Source organism: Diorhabda carinulata, chromosome 8 (genome assembly GCF_026250575.1).
Source record: "Diorhabda carinulata isolate Delta chromosome 8, icDioCari1.1, whole genome shotgun sequence".
NCBI lineage: Eukaryota > Metazoa > Arthropoda > Insecta > Coleoptera > Chrysomelidae > Diorhabda > Diorhabda carinulata.
In genome coordinates this window covers 16,977,948-16,994,066 of record NC_079467.1, presented here as the reverse complement: position 1 = coordinate 16,994,066, position 16,119 = coordinate 16,977,948, and the positions used below count along the sequence as shown (strand labels likewise).

Below are 16,119 nucleotides of genomic sequence, written 5' to 3'. Positions count from 1 at the left end.
AATGAGAAAATGTAATGAATTGTGAAGAAAATTTATTACAAAAAATATAATAAAGTATACGAACAAACGCTATCATACAACGACATAAATAACAATAAAAACCGAATACCTTGTATATAAAATTCACCAGCAGTTTTTATTATACCATATACTATCACAGTAAAATTGTAATATCCATAGAAAAATACATTTATAATACAATAAATATCAATTTAAAATATAAACTGCCCAAACAAGTATTCACTGATCGCCACAAAAAGTGTCACTTTTTTTAACAATTCCAATATTTTCTATATTTTTTTGCTATATCATCAATTTCAATGACATGAGATTATCCAACCAAAGACTCCAAATTGCATATCGAACAAGGTATCATGGCACGACGAGGGCCCATAATGAGCTCTGCTAACCCCTGGATGGAGTGTGTAAATATTAAGACAATTAGTGACGTGGATGTAGTCACTGTGGTTGGTTTGATACAAGATTATGGTCTCAAAGCAATGTTTCACATGTTTTACTATCTTTAAAGATACTTCTTGAAACAGGTCGCCAGAAATGTGAAAGGACTATAATTTACAGTTTTTTATGCTGAAAATGGTGTGAAACAAGAACTTGACTACCTACAAGTTTTATGGAACAGCGGCGATAAATACAAGACATTGGCAAGTCCAGGTTTTTGTTCACGAGCTTTAAATGGCCAATAGCTTTAAGGTTAGAAATTATCCTGTAGAAAAATTAAAGCTATCCATTAATTAAGAGAAATATCTAGGAACACTTAAAAGCAACTGTTACTAATTACAAAAAATATCTGCATATGGCTCAAAATATTGACCAGGTGACTCAAAATTTAAATAAGCAGCGTGGGAAATATGGAACAATGGACAAACATTTCTACACAAATAAGTCTAGATATTGTTCAACAGCTCCAAATAGTTGTCTCAGAGTTAGGAGGAGAATTATTGAATTATAGTCAAAGTCCCATAGGGCTTCAATTATGATGTGGGAAGGCATAAAACAGAAACAGTTTCTTGAAGTTCTATAATCTTTTATATAAATAACCAGTCGCTTATTGTAAGCAAGATCTTCTCTACACAGATATGTCCAGATTTTGTTCAAGAGTTCTAAATAGGTAGCCATATAGTTGGGACTATTGAGTCTTGAAGTACTCAATTATGCTGTGGGAAAAAATAAAAGTTACAAGTTTCATAATCTTGTATAGGAAGAAACTGGAATCACTTCTTGTAAGCAGATACTTGATGTTAGGACGTAGAAGTTAGAAATTATCTTGTAGAATAATTCTGGACATCTATATAAACAAGAGAATGATTAGGAGACACTCCCAAACATTAATCAAGAAATAAAGAATTAACATAGTGAGGAATATGGAACAAGTTTTCTACACAGATGAGTCCAGATTTTGTTCACGAGCTCTAGATGGTTACCACAGAGCTATAGAAGAGTGTGTGATTCAATAATGATATGGAGGATTATTTTGATAGTAGGTATCAACCAAATAGAGTGGTCTTAACTTGACTACATTTAGAGTTGATAAAAAGAAAAGTTAGAGCTTCTATAACTGCCGTAATCACTTTAGACAAGTTGTTTCTTGTTCTTCAGGATCTTCTTAAGGATAAAGTGACATTCAAATTGATTGTATCAATACCACGACGTAAGAATTTAGTAGAACTTGTTAAAATTCAAATTTTTTGAAATAATTTTGATCTTAAATATATATTTTTTAATATGTTTGGTTTATTTTTTATTTATTTTATGTTATTTAGGGAATAAATTATTATAAAGGAGAATGTAGGGAATTTTTTTGACAAAAGCTATTAATGGGTTGCTTTTAGTGCTGATCAGTGTAGTATATATAAAAAGTAATTATATCAATCTCATTCTTATTATTATGAGTATAAATAGAAATATTTTCATACAACATTGAAGATATACTAGAATTGAAAAAAATAACTAAATTTGATATAAAATATTGATTCCAATTAATTACAGCTCAACATAAAAATTTTATAGAGAAAAAGTCGATTTTACCACTTAAAAAAGTAAATTAGATATAAAAAGCTTAAAAATGATATAATTTTTGGTACCTATTCAGTTCCACTACCACCTTCCTTTTTTTTTAACAAAATATGAATTACCTCTCCAATGATAAAAATTTACCTCCTATTTTCTTTTAATCTCGCTTATATCTTTAGATTTTTCTTCCTTTTCCGTATTTTTTGTACTACTTTCACCATTTTCATAAGAAGTACTAGCTCTACTAGTTGAATAACCATATACTAAGCTAGTACCTGTACGTTTAGCAAAACCCTTCGGCGTTATAATTTTAGTGTTTCGACTAATATTATAAACGTTTCCTACTGTTGATAAGGTATCTCCAGCTAAAGTACTTGCAGGGTATCCATATCTAAAATATAATAATTAATAAAGATCAGTTTCGCTTTTAAGTAAATTACTTACTTGTGTTCCACAATTTTCACAGTATTTTCCTTTAAACTATTTCCTAAGACAGCCGCTGATGTTTCCAGTCCTCTATATATCGTACTAAATCCTTCAACTGCTCCAGCTGCGACCGTCAAAACACTTTTTACTTTATCAGAAGCTTCCTCTTCGGGCATACTAAAACCTTTGACCAACAGCTTAGTACCACCCTTTTGAATGTGGGGCGCCAAAAATTGACCTAAACGCACTGTAGCCGCTCCGACTCGTTCAGCTAAAAACATTATTCTTTATGGTAAATGAAGAATTTCCAAGTACACATCATCAATAGTCACAATTTTCTAGTCCTTTGGGCCTTGGTCTGCTCAAACCCCAAATTATCTCACCTATAAATCCCGTTACTTTCGCTGCCTTGTTTGTAGCCGTTTCTGCAACTTGGATTGTTTTTGCTAGGGTCGGTGGAACATTTGCTGGTTCTGTTGCCGGTTGGACCTTATTGATAATCGTAGGAGTCGTCCTATTGAAAAAATCCCCAGCTTTTTCTGCTCCTCTTATAATACCTCTAGACACTAAATGGGCACCTATGAAAAAGAAGAAATTAACTACTTTGATTCTAATAATTTTTCTTGTTCGAGTATTGAATGCTTACCATCTACAATCTTATTTGAAATATGTGTACTGTAATCTTCACGTTGTTCTGATATTCTTCTTTCTCTCCATTCCTTTATATCTTCCGCAGTAGGTGAGGGGCCAATAATACCGTGAAGGATACTTTCTAATAAATCAAATACTTCTTGATCTGCATCAGACGGTAGGATAATACCAACTGAACTACCTGAAATTATTATGAAGTCAGAAAAACGTTTGTTGTTTGATCACAAACATTTTGATTTATCATTTTTATATAAATTTTTGGTGTTCACATCATTCGTAAGAGATTCAGGGACATTTTTGGGGTATTCCTTATCTAGCCAGTCTCGAATCCTTCTGATATATCATACTATAGCTCTAAATTTTTTCTTGAGCTGTACCTGGATGTTCTACTTCTTTCACCAGTTAGACATAAAATTTTTCCCAGTAGTCTATCCCATCATCTGCAGTAATTGGTAGAATAAAACCAACCGAACTGCCTGAAAGAATTAATAAGTCGAAAAATGGTTTGTTGTTTGATAACAAACATTTTGATTTATCATTTTTATATAAATTTTTGGTGTCCATGTCAATAAGAAGAGATTCAGTGACATTTTGGGGGTATTCCTTATCCAGCCAGTCTCGAATCCTCCTGACATATCATACCATATATGGGAGTGTTCCTTCTTTTTCCAATTACATAACTAATTTCTCCAGACAACCTTGTATGGAGTAACAAAATTGTAACCAGGTTTTCTAATACATTCCAAGAATCCCATTCGGAAGCAAATACTTTACTGGAATTATTATTCAATAAAGAAGTAGATGATGGTAGCTAACAACAAATCAAAGAAAATTATAGTTAATACACGCGAAATTGTAGAGAAGTTCCTTTTGCTCTCTTTGGGAAAAATTAATTGGTTGCCGTCCACTTGGACTCTGGTGTCTAATGGTGAATCCATTATTCATCTATCATCATGTCAAAAACAGCTTAGTCTTGTGCAAATATTCATGAAACATTAAATGTACATGTTCATCTCTCACTACTTTACTTTGAATTGGAGAGTATAACCACATTTAAACTTGTCATACCATAATCAATTCTAGTGGTTTTTCCCGGAAAACAGTTTTCCTTTAAACCCTTCAAACTTTTCTATCATACTAAAATCATTATCATTTGAACTAATTTTAAAATAGTTATTTTTTTAAAGTTAGCCGAGGGCTTACCATTGCTACAGTCAATCTCCCATATTTATTTATAAATTTTTACTGTTTAGCATATTTTTACCAGTAAATGTTTTACTGGATGAGTTTCAGCATCATATGGGGATCATCAGGCTCCACCAGTCTCAAATCCTTCCACCTGTATCTGAATTGCAACTTCTCTTGCAATCCTATATGGAATTGCAAACTAGTACTCCTTGAAATCTGTGAATTTTTGGTTTTTTTTGACTAAATGTAACCTACTGGCTGATATTTAGGAGCATTTATGGTTTAAATAACCCTGCTTAATCCAGTTCCAAATTCTTCTACCCATACATGGGTGTTTTTTCTTTCTCAGTTACACAAGCAATTTTTCTAGGCAGTCTTATTGGAACCCAAAATAAAAATTTGGTTGTCAAATTGATTCCAAAAAAAAAAAAGGTTTTCCAGTGTTTACTTTATTTTTACTACCAAATATTTATTAGATGAGATTCAGAAACATTTGAGGTTTAGAAGTACATCATCATGCTCCAACAGTCTCAAATCCTTCTCCCTGAGTTGCTCCTTCTTTCCCTATAAAAGCCTTATATGGGATCTAAAAACTGTGAATTTTTTCTATTCATTTGGTTTTTCGTGACCAAATATATCCTAATGAATAATTCAATGAAAACTTTGGTCCTGCTAGTCTGAAAATCTAGAAGTACCAGGTTTTTCATTCTTTTGCTGTAAGTAACATCATTTTTTACATTCTTGTATGGGGTACCAACTGACTAGATATTGCATAACATAATTTCTGCTGGTTTTTGGTAAATTAAATCTAAATGTATCCACTTAACATTAATAACGTAAAGATTATTATTGTATTATAAAAACATACCTGGTTCACTGGCATTTAAATCAGGCAAAATAAAAGCACCATAGTTAGTCCTATAACAAGGCGATACTGCAGGAACCAGAGGATACACCCATGATCCTACTTGTAAAACTGCTTTCGGAGCATTTGGTTCAGTACCTAAATTTATATAAATAACAATATTATTCGAATATAATAAATAAAAGAATTTACCTTGTACTAAAGATATTGTTAAAGTTTCTGGCTGTTGCGTTGACAAAACTTCACCATTAGGAGATATAAAATAAACCCTGACATTTTCATGAGTATATACAACTTCTTCTTGTAATTTCTGATTGGGATCCACACTCAATTCTTGAAGAGCAGTTGCTAAATCCTTATATGTTTTGGGACTTTCCGATTCTGATGATGACATAGCTTCGTCATAAGAAGGTGGGTCTTCAATTAGACTACTCGAATTAGCACTATTTGTGGTTTGAATACAGTTTATTCGTGTTAAAACTTCGGCTCTCGTTTTTTTAATCTTTTGTATCATTACTCGCGCTTTTTCCCACGTAATATCTGGATTTTCTGGACATTGGACTTGTACTCCCAAGGCTTCATCTATCAATCTAATACCTTCCTTATATTTTTCGATTGCCTGTATTAAAATACATAGTGAATAGACAATTCATTAGAGAATTTAAATAATATATTTTATTAATTTAAAGTCTAATTTATTGAGTTAGTTGTTTTATAGAAATATATTTTCAATGTATCAGTATAAAAAAGATTTTGATCTAGGCCAATATACTTAATAATTAGAGTGTGCTTGTCAACTCTGTTTCTAATCAACAACCTAGTAGAATTTTTTGTGAATCATTGTTGTTAATTAGTTACAAAATACATAAGGTTGAATAATACTTTGAACAAGCGAAAAAGCCACCAACTTGTCCTGTACAAAATGAGCACTAACCTTGAACATGTATAAAAAATATACTATCATTAATTAGATACTTTGATTATTTTTAATTCTCATAAAAACACTAAGCTTTGAAAAATACGTATTGTAGGATTGAGTTAAAAGTTACTAAAACATTTTAGCCACCTTTTATTTTATGAAACACGCTTTTTGTTAACAGAATATGTAAATTATTGTATTAATACAAACATTGTACAATAAAACAATAACTAATGAAACGTTTTCCATAACCATCAACTATTACTAAGAGTAGTTTCTACAGGAATATATGGCCCAGGAACCAAGCTCGATATCCCAATAGACTCAAAACCTTCCATTTTCCAGGTGAAAACCTATCCTTACATGCGCAGCTCCTTGCACACGTCACAAATATCGTAAGATATTTATCCTATCACATAGCAGAGCAGCTCTATAAGCCCTTGACTCTAGTATGGGACTGCATCGAATCTTTGAACTCATTGGAAGTATACAATAGAGTTACTGGTACCTGGCCACACCGCCACACGGCAATGATCAAGTCGATCACCTGGAGAAAAAAGGCGGAACAATTCCTTTCATAAGACTACAACATTTCATAGATTTCCCAAAAAGCTATCAAGTCATGGTCATAAAAAAGAGGAGAAACGAGAAGACATCAGAAATGTGGAATCGAGATTTCTTTCTTATTCTGCCAACTGGTCTCAAAAGGCCCTTTCATTGAGCAAAGATGAGCTAAGAAGAGTTACTGGTATCCTGGCTGCACACTGTTAGATGAACTACCATGAATAAATCAGAGAAACTCACGACAGCTTATGTCGTTTCTATAAGGAACTAAAGAAAATGGCCGAATACCTTCTTTGTGAGTGCAAAGCAATACATAGATAATGACTATGGTACTTACATTCCAAGCTTTTCAAAGCTATAAAAGGTAAGCCACATAACCCCCAGTAAAGTAGGTCATTTTGCAAAATCGTTACTACCCGACTGGTGGGCAGTCTGGGGTACACAATAGTTAAAAAGGTTAATGAGGTAGATTAACGGCTAGCTCATTTAATTTAATCTAATAGTAGTTTCTAACAAAATAAAATATTATTCTAAAGCTCCGTCGAGGTATACAAAAGTAAAATCATAAATGATACTTTTCGTTTTTCTATTATTTAAAATAACAAAGACAAACAAGAAAAAAGATTTACTTGAGATTAATCAATGGAAAAACAAAAAATAATGACAAAAAAATTTACATTTTATATAATGCTTATGTATGTTACTTATTTATCTACGTTTCGATCATCCTTTTTGATTGTAGTTATAAAATTTAAAAAATTATGTGGAATCAAATACATAATATCATTAATCCTAGAACAATACGAATCTTTAACTTAAATTTGATAATACAATAAGATTTAATAATACGCACTAAAAATTTTAATATATATTATTTTTACTCACTCCGGTTTGATTTTCTCCTTCTTCTAAAGTTATAGCTACATCAATTGCTTTAAAAGCTTCATCGTGTTTATTCTTAATTAAACTATATGTTTTTTCCCAAGAAAAATTTGGTTTTTTATTAGTTAACATTTTCGGAATAATAGCAAACTAATTAAAAGTTAGGTTATGTATAAGTCTAGTAAATATTGAAAATGTGAAAATTAATAAGACCGACCCATTTTAACACAAACAATATTCCACATCATCATAGAAAACAAGTTGTATTACTTATATGTGAAATCAGTTTATTATTTGACCTTTGTACTATCGGATAATTTAACGTCATTCGAATGATAGTATTCAACATTTTTAAATTTACCGCCATTCTAGACGCTTCTAGAATTTTATGCATCTCGTATTTTCATTGGCTTTTAAATATTTCTGCTAGCACCACTAAAGATAAATTTGAAAGACTATAGCAGTGTTGTCAAAGTAAATATTCGACAGTAACTCTACTACAATAAAAACAAGCAAAATTACATATTATTATATTTCTTAATTTTGATTATGAAAGAAAGAGAGATTTAGATAGTGAAGGCAAAAAAATAATTAGTATAAATCTAGGAAGAATAAAAGAGAGACAAAAGAAGTATCACATCGACATAATTTCAAGAGATATGATAATGAAATATGAGAGTATCATGTTGAGCTTTGTAATTGCTCAAAAGTTTTATATTAAAATTGAATTATCAAAGATTAGACCTCAACAGACATCTCGTCATTCAAACCACATTTGATAGCGAGGAAAAACAATTGAAAGTCTTGGTAACAGGTTATTTGTGGAAATGAAACAAATAGAGGAATATTGGCGAAAAATAAATACATTGGATTTCAAGTTACTTCTATGAGATATAATTGGAAGGATCGTATGAATCAAATAAATAATTAAACAAGGTTATACAAGGATCTTCTTTCTCTTCTGTAGATTTTCTATTACTCGGCAACCACGCAGTATAATTGACTTTTGACAGCCGGTATTCATTTTTTATTACCCATTCATCCATTTTGTATTTCCGCACGTGAAGTTTAAAGTGCCGTTTTGTAAAAAGAAAGTAAATTCGTTGAAAATGTTATCCGCGGCACGTGCCCTCAGTAGGAAAGCCCTAAACTGTTCCAAAGTAAATGTCGATCAAACGGGAAATCGAAATTTTAGCCACTTTATCACTAAAGTAAGTCACACATTTGACAAGTTATCTTTCGGTTTTTAGGGAATATTCCAATATCCCGTTCTAGTCATTACATAATGTTCTTGAGATAGGATAACAAAGAAATTTCATTACAAAATCAATGAAATATATTTTATGCACATTTTAGTCTAATTTATTATATTGTTTGAGGTTAATTTTATCACCATAAAATTGCATCACTATCTTGTACTATTCCGAGAAAAATTTCTTAAGACCATTGCTGTTGTGTGTTTTACTCATACTCACATTAAATAGATAGTTAATATTGTGTAAAAAACATTGTATTTGATTTCTAGTTGAAAATGTTTATGCAGTCTGTGATGCAATGTCTTGTAATCAAATCTTCAAAATTTTTGTGAAAGAAATATAAATTAATTTAACGTTTGACATGCTTTCTCGATGATAAATGGATTGCAATAACTATCTTCCGTATTGTCCTTTAATATTTATGACTTCCAGCTTCCACATTTTTATCTCACCTTGAAGCTGAAATATTAAAATCATGCTCTCCACTTCTCATTATTCATTCCAATTAAGAATTTTTTTGATATTTGTAAACTTGAAGGTTATATTGAACTACAAAAGTTGTAACTTCCATCCATTTTGAGTTGAGTTTTGAGGTATTAAAGAAGTATATTTTTATTTTGTCTTAAAGACCATTTTATGCAATGTAATACAATTGAATATCGACTTACATGGAATAGTTGTTGAGATTTTCCATGTATGGATCCATGTTGTCCCCTTTTCTTGCTGCCACACTGGGGATTTTTAGTGTTTACAGCTGATCTAGTAATCCCACTTTAGAATGTGGGCTCTATATGCCAGAGATCTTCTATTCCTTTTTCTCTCCCAAGTGTAGTGTTCTGCAGTTCTTTAGTGTCACACTTTGAGAAAATGTGATTAGAGGTTTTATCCTCTGCATAACGGAATCTGCACATTGTGCTAAATGTAGCATCTTCAGGTATCCATTGAGGCGACAGTGCCTGGGAAAGACTCCTGTTAGTATTTGTAAGTTGTTCCTGCCCAGGTTGATACATTCAACAGGTCTTCTTTGGTTATAGCTTTCCAAGAGTGTCTGCCTGTCTCAATTCCCTGGAAATTTTCCCAGTTACTGGTTTTATCACTATCTATCTTCTTTTCCTGTGCTTTCTCTATTATGTAGCTGTTACCCAAAAGGTTTCAGATCCTATGAAAGGTTTGTCCTCCTCACTACTAGATAATCTTTCAGCTATTTCATTTCCCGATTGAACAAAACACATTTTTCATTTGCATATATTTCTGCTTGAAAAATGCTTGATGTGTTGACCAGGCTTTCAGAGTGTTTGGTTCTAAGCCCTTATACTACTAAGTACAATAGGGCACCGAATTGTTGCTATGCCCTATTTATAAATATATTTCAAATACATTTATTAAAAAATTTTGATTGTAAGTGAATATTGGGTGTAGGTAATTTTCTTATAAAGGATTGAATGCATTAATGGTGTTTTCTGATAGTTTACTTTATTGCATATAAAGGGGACGCCCTAAAATGCTTACTATATACCTAAAGATGTTCTCAAGTACATCATCAATTTAGAGATTAAGACTACGACAATAAAATATTCATAATAAAATGTTACATTCTGTGAATTGATTGTTTATAGGAGTTCATATTTTTGATACTAATAAACTGATTTCTATAACAAATTTGTTATATCGTGGATAGTAAATCATTTCAAATTTAAATATATAAGAAGCACATACACTACCTGTCATTCCTAGATCAACTGTCACCTATGAAATAAACTCTTAAATCTGTTGACTGGATAGCAAAAAATTCAAATATGGGGATAGTTATCATTCTAAAAAACAATTTCCTTTTTTCAATTTTAAACAAATTCAATTTCCAATTCTTTTTGCTTTCCCCAGTATTAAATAATAAGTCACAAGAATTTATGACCTAAATCTGGAAAATATAGTATAGTCTATAGCCAACACACTGTTGAAGTATTTGATTTCTGTACTTTTATCGAGTTTAGTTCCTTTATTTATATTCTAATTGAATTCTGTTCATACAAAAATGTTCAGCAAAAAGGTAACAGGACATTTATTGATTCTTAGGCCCTATGAAGATTGCTGACTCGGGTAGTTTTATGTATTTTGTTTTGTTTCAGAGACCTTTGTATGCATTAAGCCCTAAATATGATAACCAAATACGAAATAAGTAAGTTATAAACAAAAAATTATAGATCAAGTCGATTTTAATCAATTGCATATCTTTTAGGTCAGAGGGCGTTAAAGGTGCCGTTATTGGTATTGATTTGGGTACTACAAATTCTTGTGTTGCTGTTATGGAAGGCAAACAAGCCAAAGTCATTGAAAATGCTGAAGGTTCAAGAACAACTCCTTCAGTAGTTGCTTTTTCAAAAGATTCAGAACGTTTGGTAGGTATGCCGGCTAAAAGACAAGCAGTAACAAATTCAGCCAACACATTTTATGCAACTAAACGATTGATTGGTAGGAGATTTGACGATGAAGAAGTAAAGAAAGATATGTAAGTTTAACTACATATATTTGTGAACAGTTTAATGTTGAATGTCTCAATTTTCAGGAAAACTGTATCTTATAAAATAGTTCGAGCATCAAATGGTGATGCGTGGGTTCAGGGAAGTGATGGAAAAATGTATTCTCCTAGCCAAATAGGAGCTTTTGTTTTGGTTAAAATGAAGGAAACTGCAGAAGCTTACTTGAATACCAAAGTTAAGAATGCTGTTATTACAGTACCTGCCTATTTCAATGATTCTCAACGTCAGGCAACCAAAGATGCTGGTCAAATTTCAGGTTTAAATGTATTGAGAGTCATTAATGAACCTACTGCAGCTGCTTTGGCTTATGGCATGGACAAAACAGAAGATAAAGTGTAAGTTTTATACTCACTTTAATAATTTTAAGTTAAACTACAATTTATAATTTTTTTTAAAACAGTATTGCCGTATATGATTTGGGAGGTGGTACTTTTGATATTTCCATTCTCGAAATCCAAAAAGGTGTGTTTGAAGTAAAATCAACAAACGGAGATACTTTCCTTGGAGGTGAAGATTTTGATAATGTTCTTGTCAATCATCTGGTTTCTGAATTCAAGAAAGAACAAGGCATAGATATTACAAAAGATCCAATGGCTATGCAACGTTTAAAAGAAGCTGCAGAAAAAGCGAAAATTGAATTATCATCTTCTCTCCAAACAGACATCAACCTTCCTTACTTGACAATGGATGCTTCAGGACCAAAACATATGAATCTCAAATTGTCTCGATCAAAATTCGAAAGTTTGGTGGGTGATCTTATTAAGAGAACCATCCAACCTTGTCAAAAGGCTTTGAAGGATGCTGAAGTTTCCAAATCTGATGTGGGTAAGTCATCCAAGTAATATTTCACTTATATACAAGTTTGTCAAATTCATATATATCAACATTATTTTTGTACTCTAGGTGAAGTTTTGTTAGTTGGTGGTATGACTAGAATGCCTAAAGTACAAAGTACAGTCCAAGAAATATTTGGAAAACAACCAAGCAGAGCTGTAAATCCTGATGAAGCTGTAGCAGTAGGTGCTGCAGTCCAAGGTGGTGTTTTGGCTGGTGATGTAACCGATGTATTATTACTTGATGTAACTCCTTTGTCATTGGGTATTGAAACTCTTGGAGGTGTGTTTACTAGACTCATTAACAGGTAAGATATTTATTTAGGGATTAATTTAAAAAATAAAAAAAATATTGCTGTTGATGATATTATTATAAATTATAATTCTTTTGCTTATCATTTGTCACTGTTTAAATAATTTGAATCTGAATTGATTCATTAAATGGATGAAAGCCTCTTAAATAATTCTGGTCTGATCTAGTTCCTGCCAATTCATACCAATTTCACCTTTCCAATGACATTGTACTTATCCTTCTTAATCAAAATAGAAAATTGTAGTCCATCTCTTCACCACTTTTTGAAACAAGTTCTAATTTATTTAATTTCTTCATTCCAATTTGGTTTGCTCTCCTATTTTTTTTCCTAACATGCTTCTTTAGGCTCACTAATATCCAAGTTTTTCCTATTAATTACATGCTGATTCTATTAATTGCTTGTATAAGTAAAAACAGTGTCAAATTTATCCATATCAATAGTGACCATATGAAGGAATTTGATTTAATTTTCAGAAATACCACCATTCCCACCAAGAAGAGTCAGGTCTTTTCCACTGCCGCTGATGGACAAACTCAAGTAGAAATCAAAGTTCATCAAGGTGAACGTGAAATGGCTACTGATAACAAACTTCTTGGTCAGTTTTCTCTTGTTGGAATACCACCTGCGCCTCGTGGTGTACCACAAATTGAAGTTACATTCGATATTGACGCTAATGGTATAGTTCACGTATCTGCTAGGGATAAGGGAACCGGAAAAGAACAACAAATTGTTATTCAATCGTCTGGTGGTCTTAGTAAGGACGAAATTGAAAACATGGTTAAGAATGCTGAACAGTACGCACAACAGGATAAGATTAAGAAGGATAGAGTAGAAGCTGTCAATCAAGCCGAAGGTAAACACTCTTTTCTGAAAATTCTTTGAATGATCTATTGTTTATTATTTTTTTGGAAATTTAATTAAATAAATTATTATTTTACAATGTTAATAACTGTACATCATTCAGGTATTGTACATGACACTGAAACAAAAATGGAAGAATACAAAGACCAACTACCTAAAGAAGAATGTGATAAATTAAAAGAAGAAATAGGTAAAGTTAGGGAATTATTAGCTAAAAAAGATGAGGCAGATCCTGAAGAGATACGTAAAGCCACTACCACATTACAACAATCATCTCTTAAACTGTTTGAAATGGCATACAAAAAGGTAAGGAATTAGATTTTTTTGTAAATATTTGATTATTTTTACAAACTGTTATAATATTTCCATTCCTTGATATATAAATTTTGTATTCATTAGTTTATGATCAAACAGATATGTGTTCATATGTTAGGTCCACACAGCATTGGGGCAACATCCATGTCTTGCATACTTAATCCTGATGCCTTTCTACCTTTTCAGGTATAAGGCTTGTTGAAGTTGAGTCATTGTGTGGACTCCTGTTTCTGCAGCTGTTTCCATTATTTCCTATCCAGTGTCTTGTTTTATTTCCTGCTTTCTTAGCTGAAGAGTTTAATTCAAAACTGAAACAGTGGAATCTGCTTAAGATGTAAACATCACAGTTCCTATGAATGCTGGAGAATCTATAATCAGAATTATAAAATATTTTGATCCGATTATTGTAATGTCGTCAGTCTTTGACAAATATGTGAAGTTTAAATTAAATTTGATCGCTCAAGATAAAGATATATCAAGGCCAAATTAATAACAGGGTGTTTATAGAAAAGTATAGTTTACACATTATTTTGTTTGCTGGATCTCTTTATTTTTTTTTTTATTTGTTCCATCATTAATTTATTTAATTTGTTTGGAAATATATCATCAGGTGTTAAGTATCATTTAATTTTTGTCATTTAACTTCAGTTGACACGGGTGCAAAAATTTTCATGGTCAAAATATTGAGTCAAATCTTGCGCTTTGACATTATGCTGTAGGTATTGGTTCAAAACTAACAATTTCTATGACATTTGATTGGTTGTTAAGAGAAAGGGAACTTGATTTCCACCTAGAATTGCGACTTGCATGTAATGTAAATTCCAACAAACTGATAAAGTGCATTAATTGCATTAATCAGTTGAGTTTCATCTAGTGTATGCATTAGATAAAGATATTGTATCTTGCAGTATATTCCTTTGGTTTTCAGGTGTTTCTTCTCATTTCTTCTTTTTTTAATCTCATGTAACATACAATATGTCTTAATAGGACAAAGTATTTGCTATATTAATTAAATATGGCAATGGAGAAGTATCCACCAATAAGGATCTTCTTTTCACACCAACTTAAAAAGTTTTTATGATAACATGGACTATAATCATAGCTGACAGTTTTTAAAATCCAATTACTGACAAATTCATATTTTAACTAAATCTATTTATAACTCCATTTGGTTTGAATCTTTTAAGGCCGTTTTCTTCAGTTAGTTTCCTTACGATTCATTTTATATTTCAGATGGCAGCAGAGCGCGAAAGTAGCAGCAGCAGTAATCAGCAACAGGACCAGTCACCACAAGAAAAAGAAAAGAAAGAAGAAAAAAATTAAATTAAAGATTTTTTTTATAAAACTTACAAACATTTTAGTGTAAATATGTGATGTCGTTGTTTCGTCGGGAGGTACAGATTTCCTGTTGAGTTAACCTTTAGACGGAAGTTTATATATATATATTTTTTCCGATTTAAAAATGTGCAATTTGGCATCTATTTAGCTATTTTTATTTTGGAAAAGTTCAGTAATTTCTCGCATAAAAAAACTTCCCCCTTTGGACTGATTTGTCGGAAAGAAACGGTTGATGAATGATGTGTATCGAATGAATCTTTAAATAGTACCGTATGTGTTGTACAGTTCATTATTTTTACTGGATATGTTATGAATTTCTGTTACATTAAAAATAAATTTCATATATAATAAAATCAAGGTATTATTTTATTTTTTAAACAATACAGAGAGTAATAAAAGTAGTAACTTTGAGAGAATATGAAAGGTAATAAAAAGTGGAACAGAATGAAGAAAATGGAGGAACGAAGAAAGAAATTAAACCTTTAACTATTGAATACATTCAAGGTAGATATATAAATATTTATCATTCTGCTTTACATTGTGTATTTTTACTTGTTTACATCTTACATTTCTTCGTAACAAAAGCTAATTTTATCCTTTAGTAATGATACAGGTGAACGGTACTAATTTAGACTGGGTATTGTAATTTTCCACAAAATAATAAGCTATAACCAAGATCTGCAAGTAGTGAAGATTATTCTTGCAAAAAGCAAATACATTTCACTACCAAAAAAACTGAATGTACATGATTTTATCATTTAAAACTTTATCAAAAACATTAGAGCAACAGAGGTAATCAATTATACTCTGGTGCGGCGGATGTAATTATCTGAATAGGAACAGTTCTCTCCAACATCCTATTAATAATAAACCAACAATACAAAGTTACCACTGAACAGAAATTTCCGATTAAAGGTCAGAAATCGAGATATATGTCTTCTAGGTCAATATTATGACACTACTAAGTAGGCAGGATAAACATTTTTTTGGACCGTACATTTTTCAAAGGATTTTCAAATTTAAGACTATAAGGCTGGAAGGGTCGCAGTGCATTTAAGAGCAATAAAATATTGTAATAGAGAATTATCTGTAAAAATAAATTTTGATGGGGAATACTGTCTGAAAAAGGCTCCACTAAG

The 16,119-nt window shown here is 31.4% G+C and overlaps 2 protein-coding genes across 2 annotated transcripts; one reads left to right on the top strand and one right to left on the bottom strand.

Moving 5' to 3' along the window:
* Nucleotides 1-15: 15 nt before the first annotated feature.
* LOC130897071 (protein spartin) lies at nucleotides 16-7,983 on the bottom strand. The gene is made up of 7 exons (XM_057805637.1): nucleotides 7,530-7,983; nucleotides 5,354-5,780; nucleotides 5,165-5,299; nucleotides 3,104-3,289; nucleotides 2,841-3,035; nucleotides 2,476-2,728; nucleotides 16-2,422 (listed from the first exon to the last, which is right to left on the bottom strand). The coding sequence occupies exons 1-7, from the start codon at nucleotides 7,656-7,658 to the stop codon at nucleotides 2,179-2,181; spliced, it is 1,569 nt and encodes a 522-aa protein (XP_057661620.1). The 5' UTR covers nucleotides 7,659-7,983; the 3' UTR covers nucleotides 16-2,178.
* Nucleotides 7,984-8,519: 536 nt separating this feature from the next.
* On the top strand, nucleotides 8,520-15,333 carry LOC130897381 (heat shock 70 kDa protein cognate 5). Its single transcript, XM_057806210.1, has 9 exons — nucleotides 8,520-8,737; nucleotides 10,909-10,958; nucleotides 11,019-11,288; nucleotides 11,346-11,654; nucleotides 11,720-12,144; nucleotides 12,223-12,460; nucleotides 12,940-13,319; nucleotides 13,431-13,633; nucleotides 14,876-15,333. The coding sequence occupies exons 1-9, from the start codon at nucleotides 8,636-8,638 to the stop codon at nucleotides 14,963-14,965; spliced, it is 2,067 nt and encodes a 688-aa protein (XP_057662193.1). The 5' UTR covers nucleotides 8,520-8,635; the 3' UTR covers nucleotides 14,966-15,333.
* Nucleotides 15,334-16,119: the final 786 nt, after the last annotated feature.

What these genes read in the sequence shown, in the direction of transcription:
- LOC130897071 (XM_057805637.1), bottom strand. Translation starts at nt 7,658, where the DNA reads ATGTTAACTAATAAAAAACCAAATTTTTCTTGGGAAAAAACATATAGT. An exon ending in GAAAGTAACGGGATTTATAG is followed by an intron (nt 2,729 to 2,840) that starts GTGAGATAATTT and finishes TAATGTTTTTAG; the next exon opens with CTGAACGAGTCGGAGCGGCT. An exon ending in GTGAAAATTGTGGAACACAA is followed by an intron (nt 2,423 to 2,475) that starts GTAAGTAATTTA and finishes ATTATATTTTAG; the next exon opens with ATATGGATACCCTGCAAGTA.
- LOC130897381 (XM_057806210.1), top strand. Translation starts at nt 8,636, where the DNA reads ATGTTATCCGCGGCACGTGCCCTCAGTAGGAAAGCCCTAAACTGTTCC. An exon ending in GACAAAACAGAAGATAAAGT is followed by an intron (nt 11,655 to 11,719) that starts GTAAGTTTTATA and finishes TTTTTAAAACAG; the next exon opens with TATTGCCGTATATGATTTGG. An exon ending in TTTACTAGACTCATTAACAG is followed by an intron (nt 12,461 to 12,939) that starts GTAAGATATTTA and finishes TTTAATTTTCAG; the next exon opens with AAATACCACCATTCCCACCA.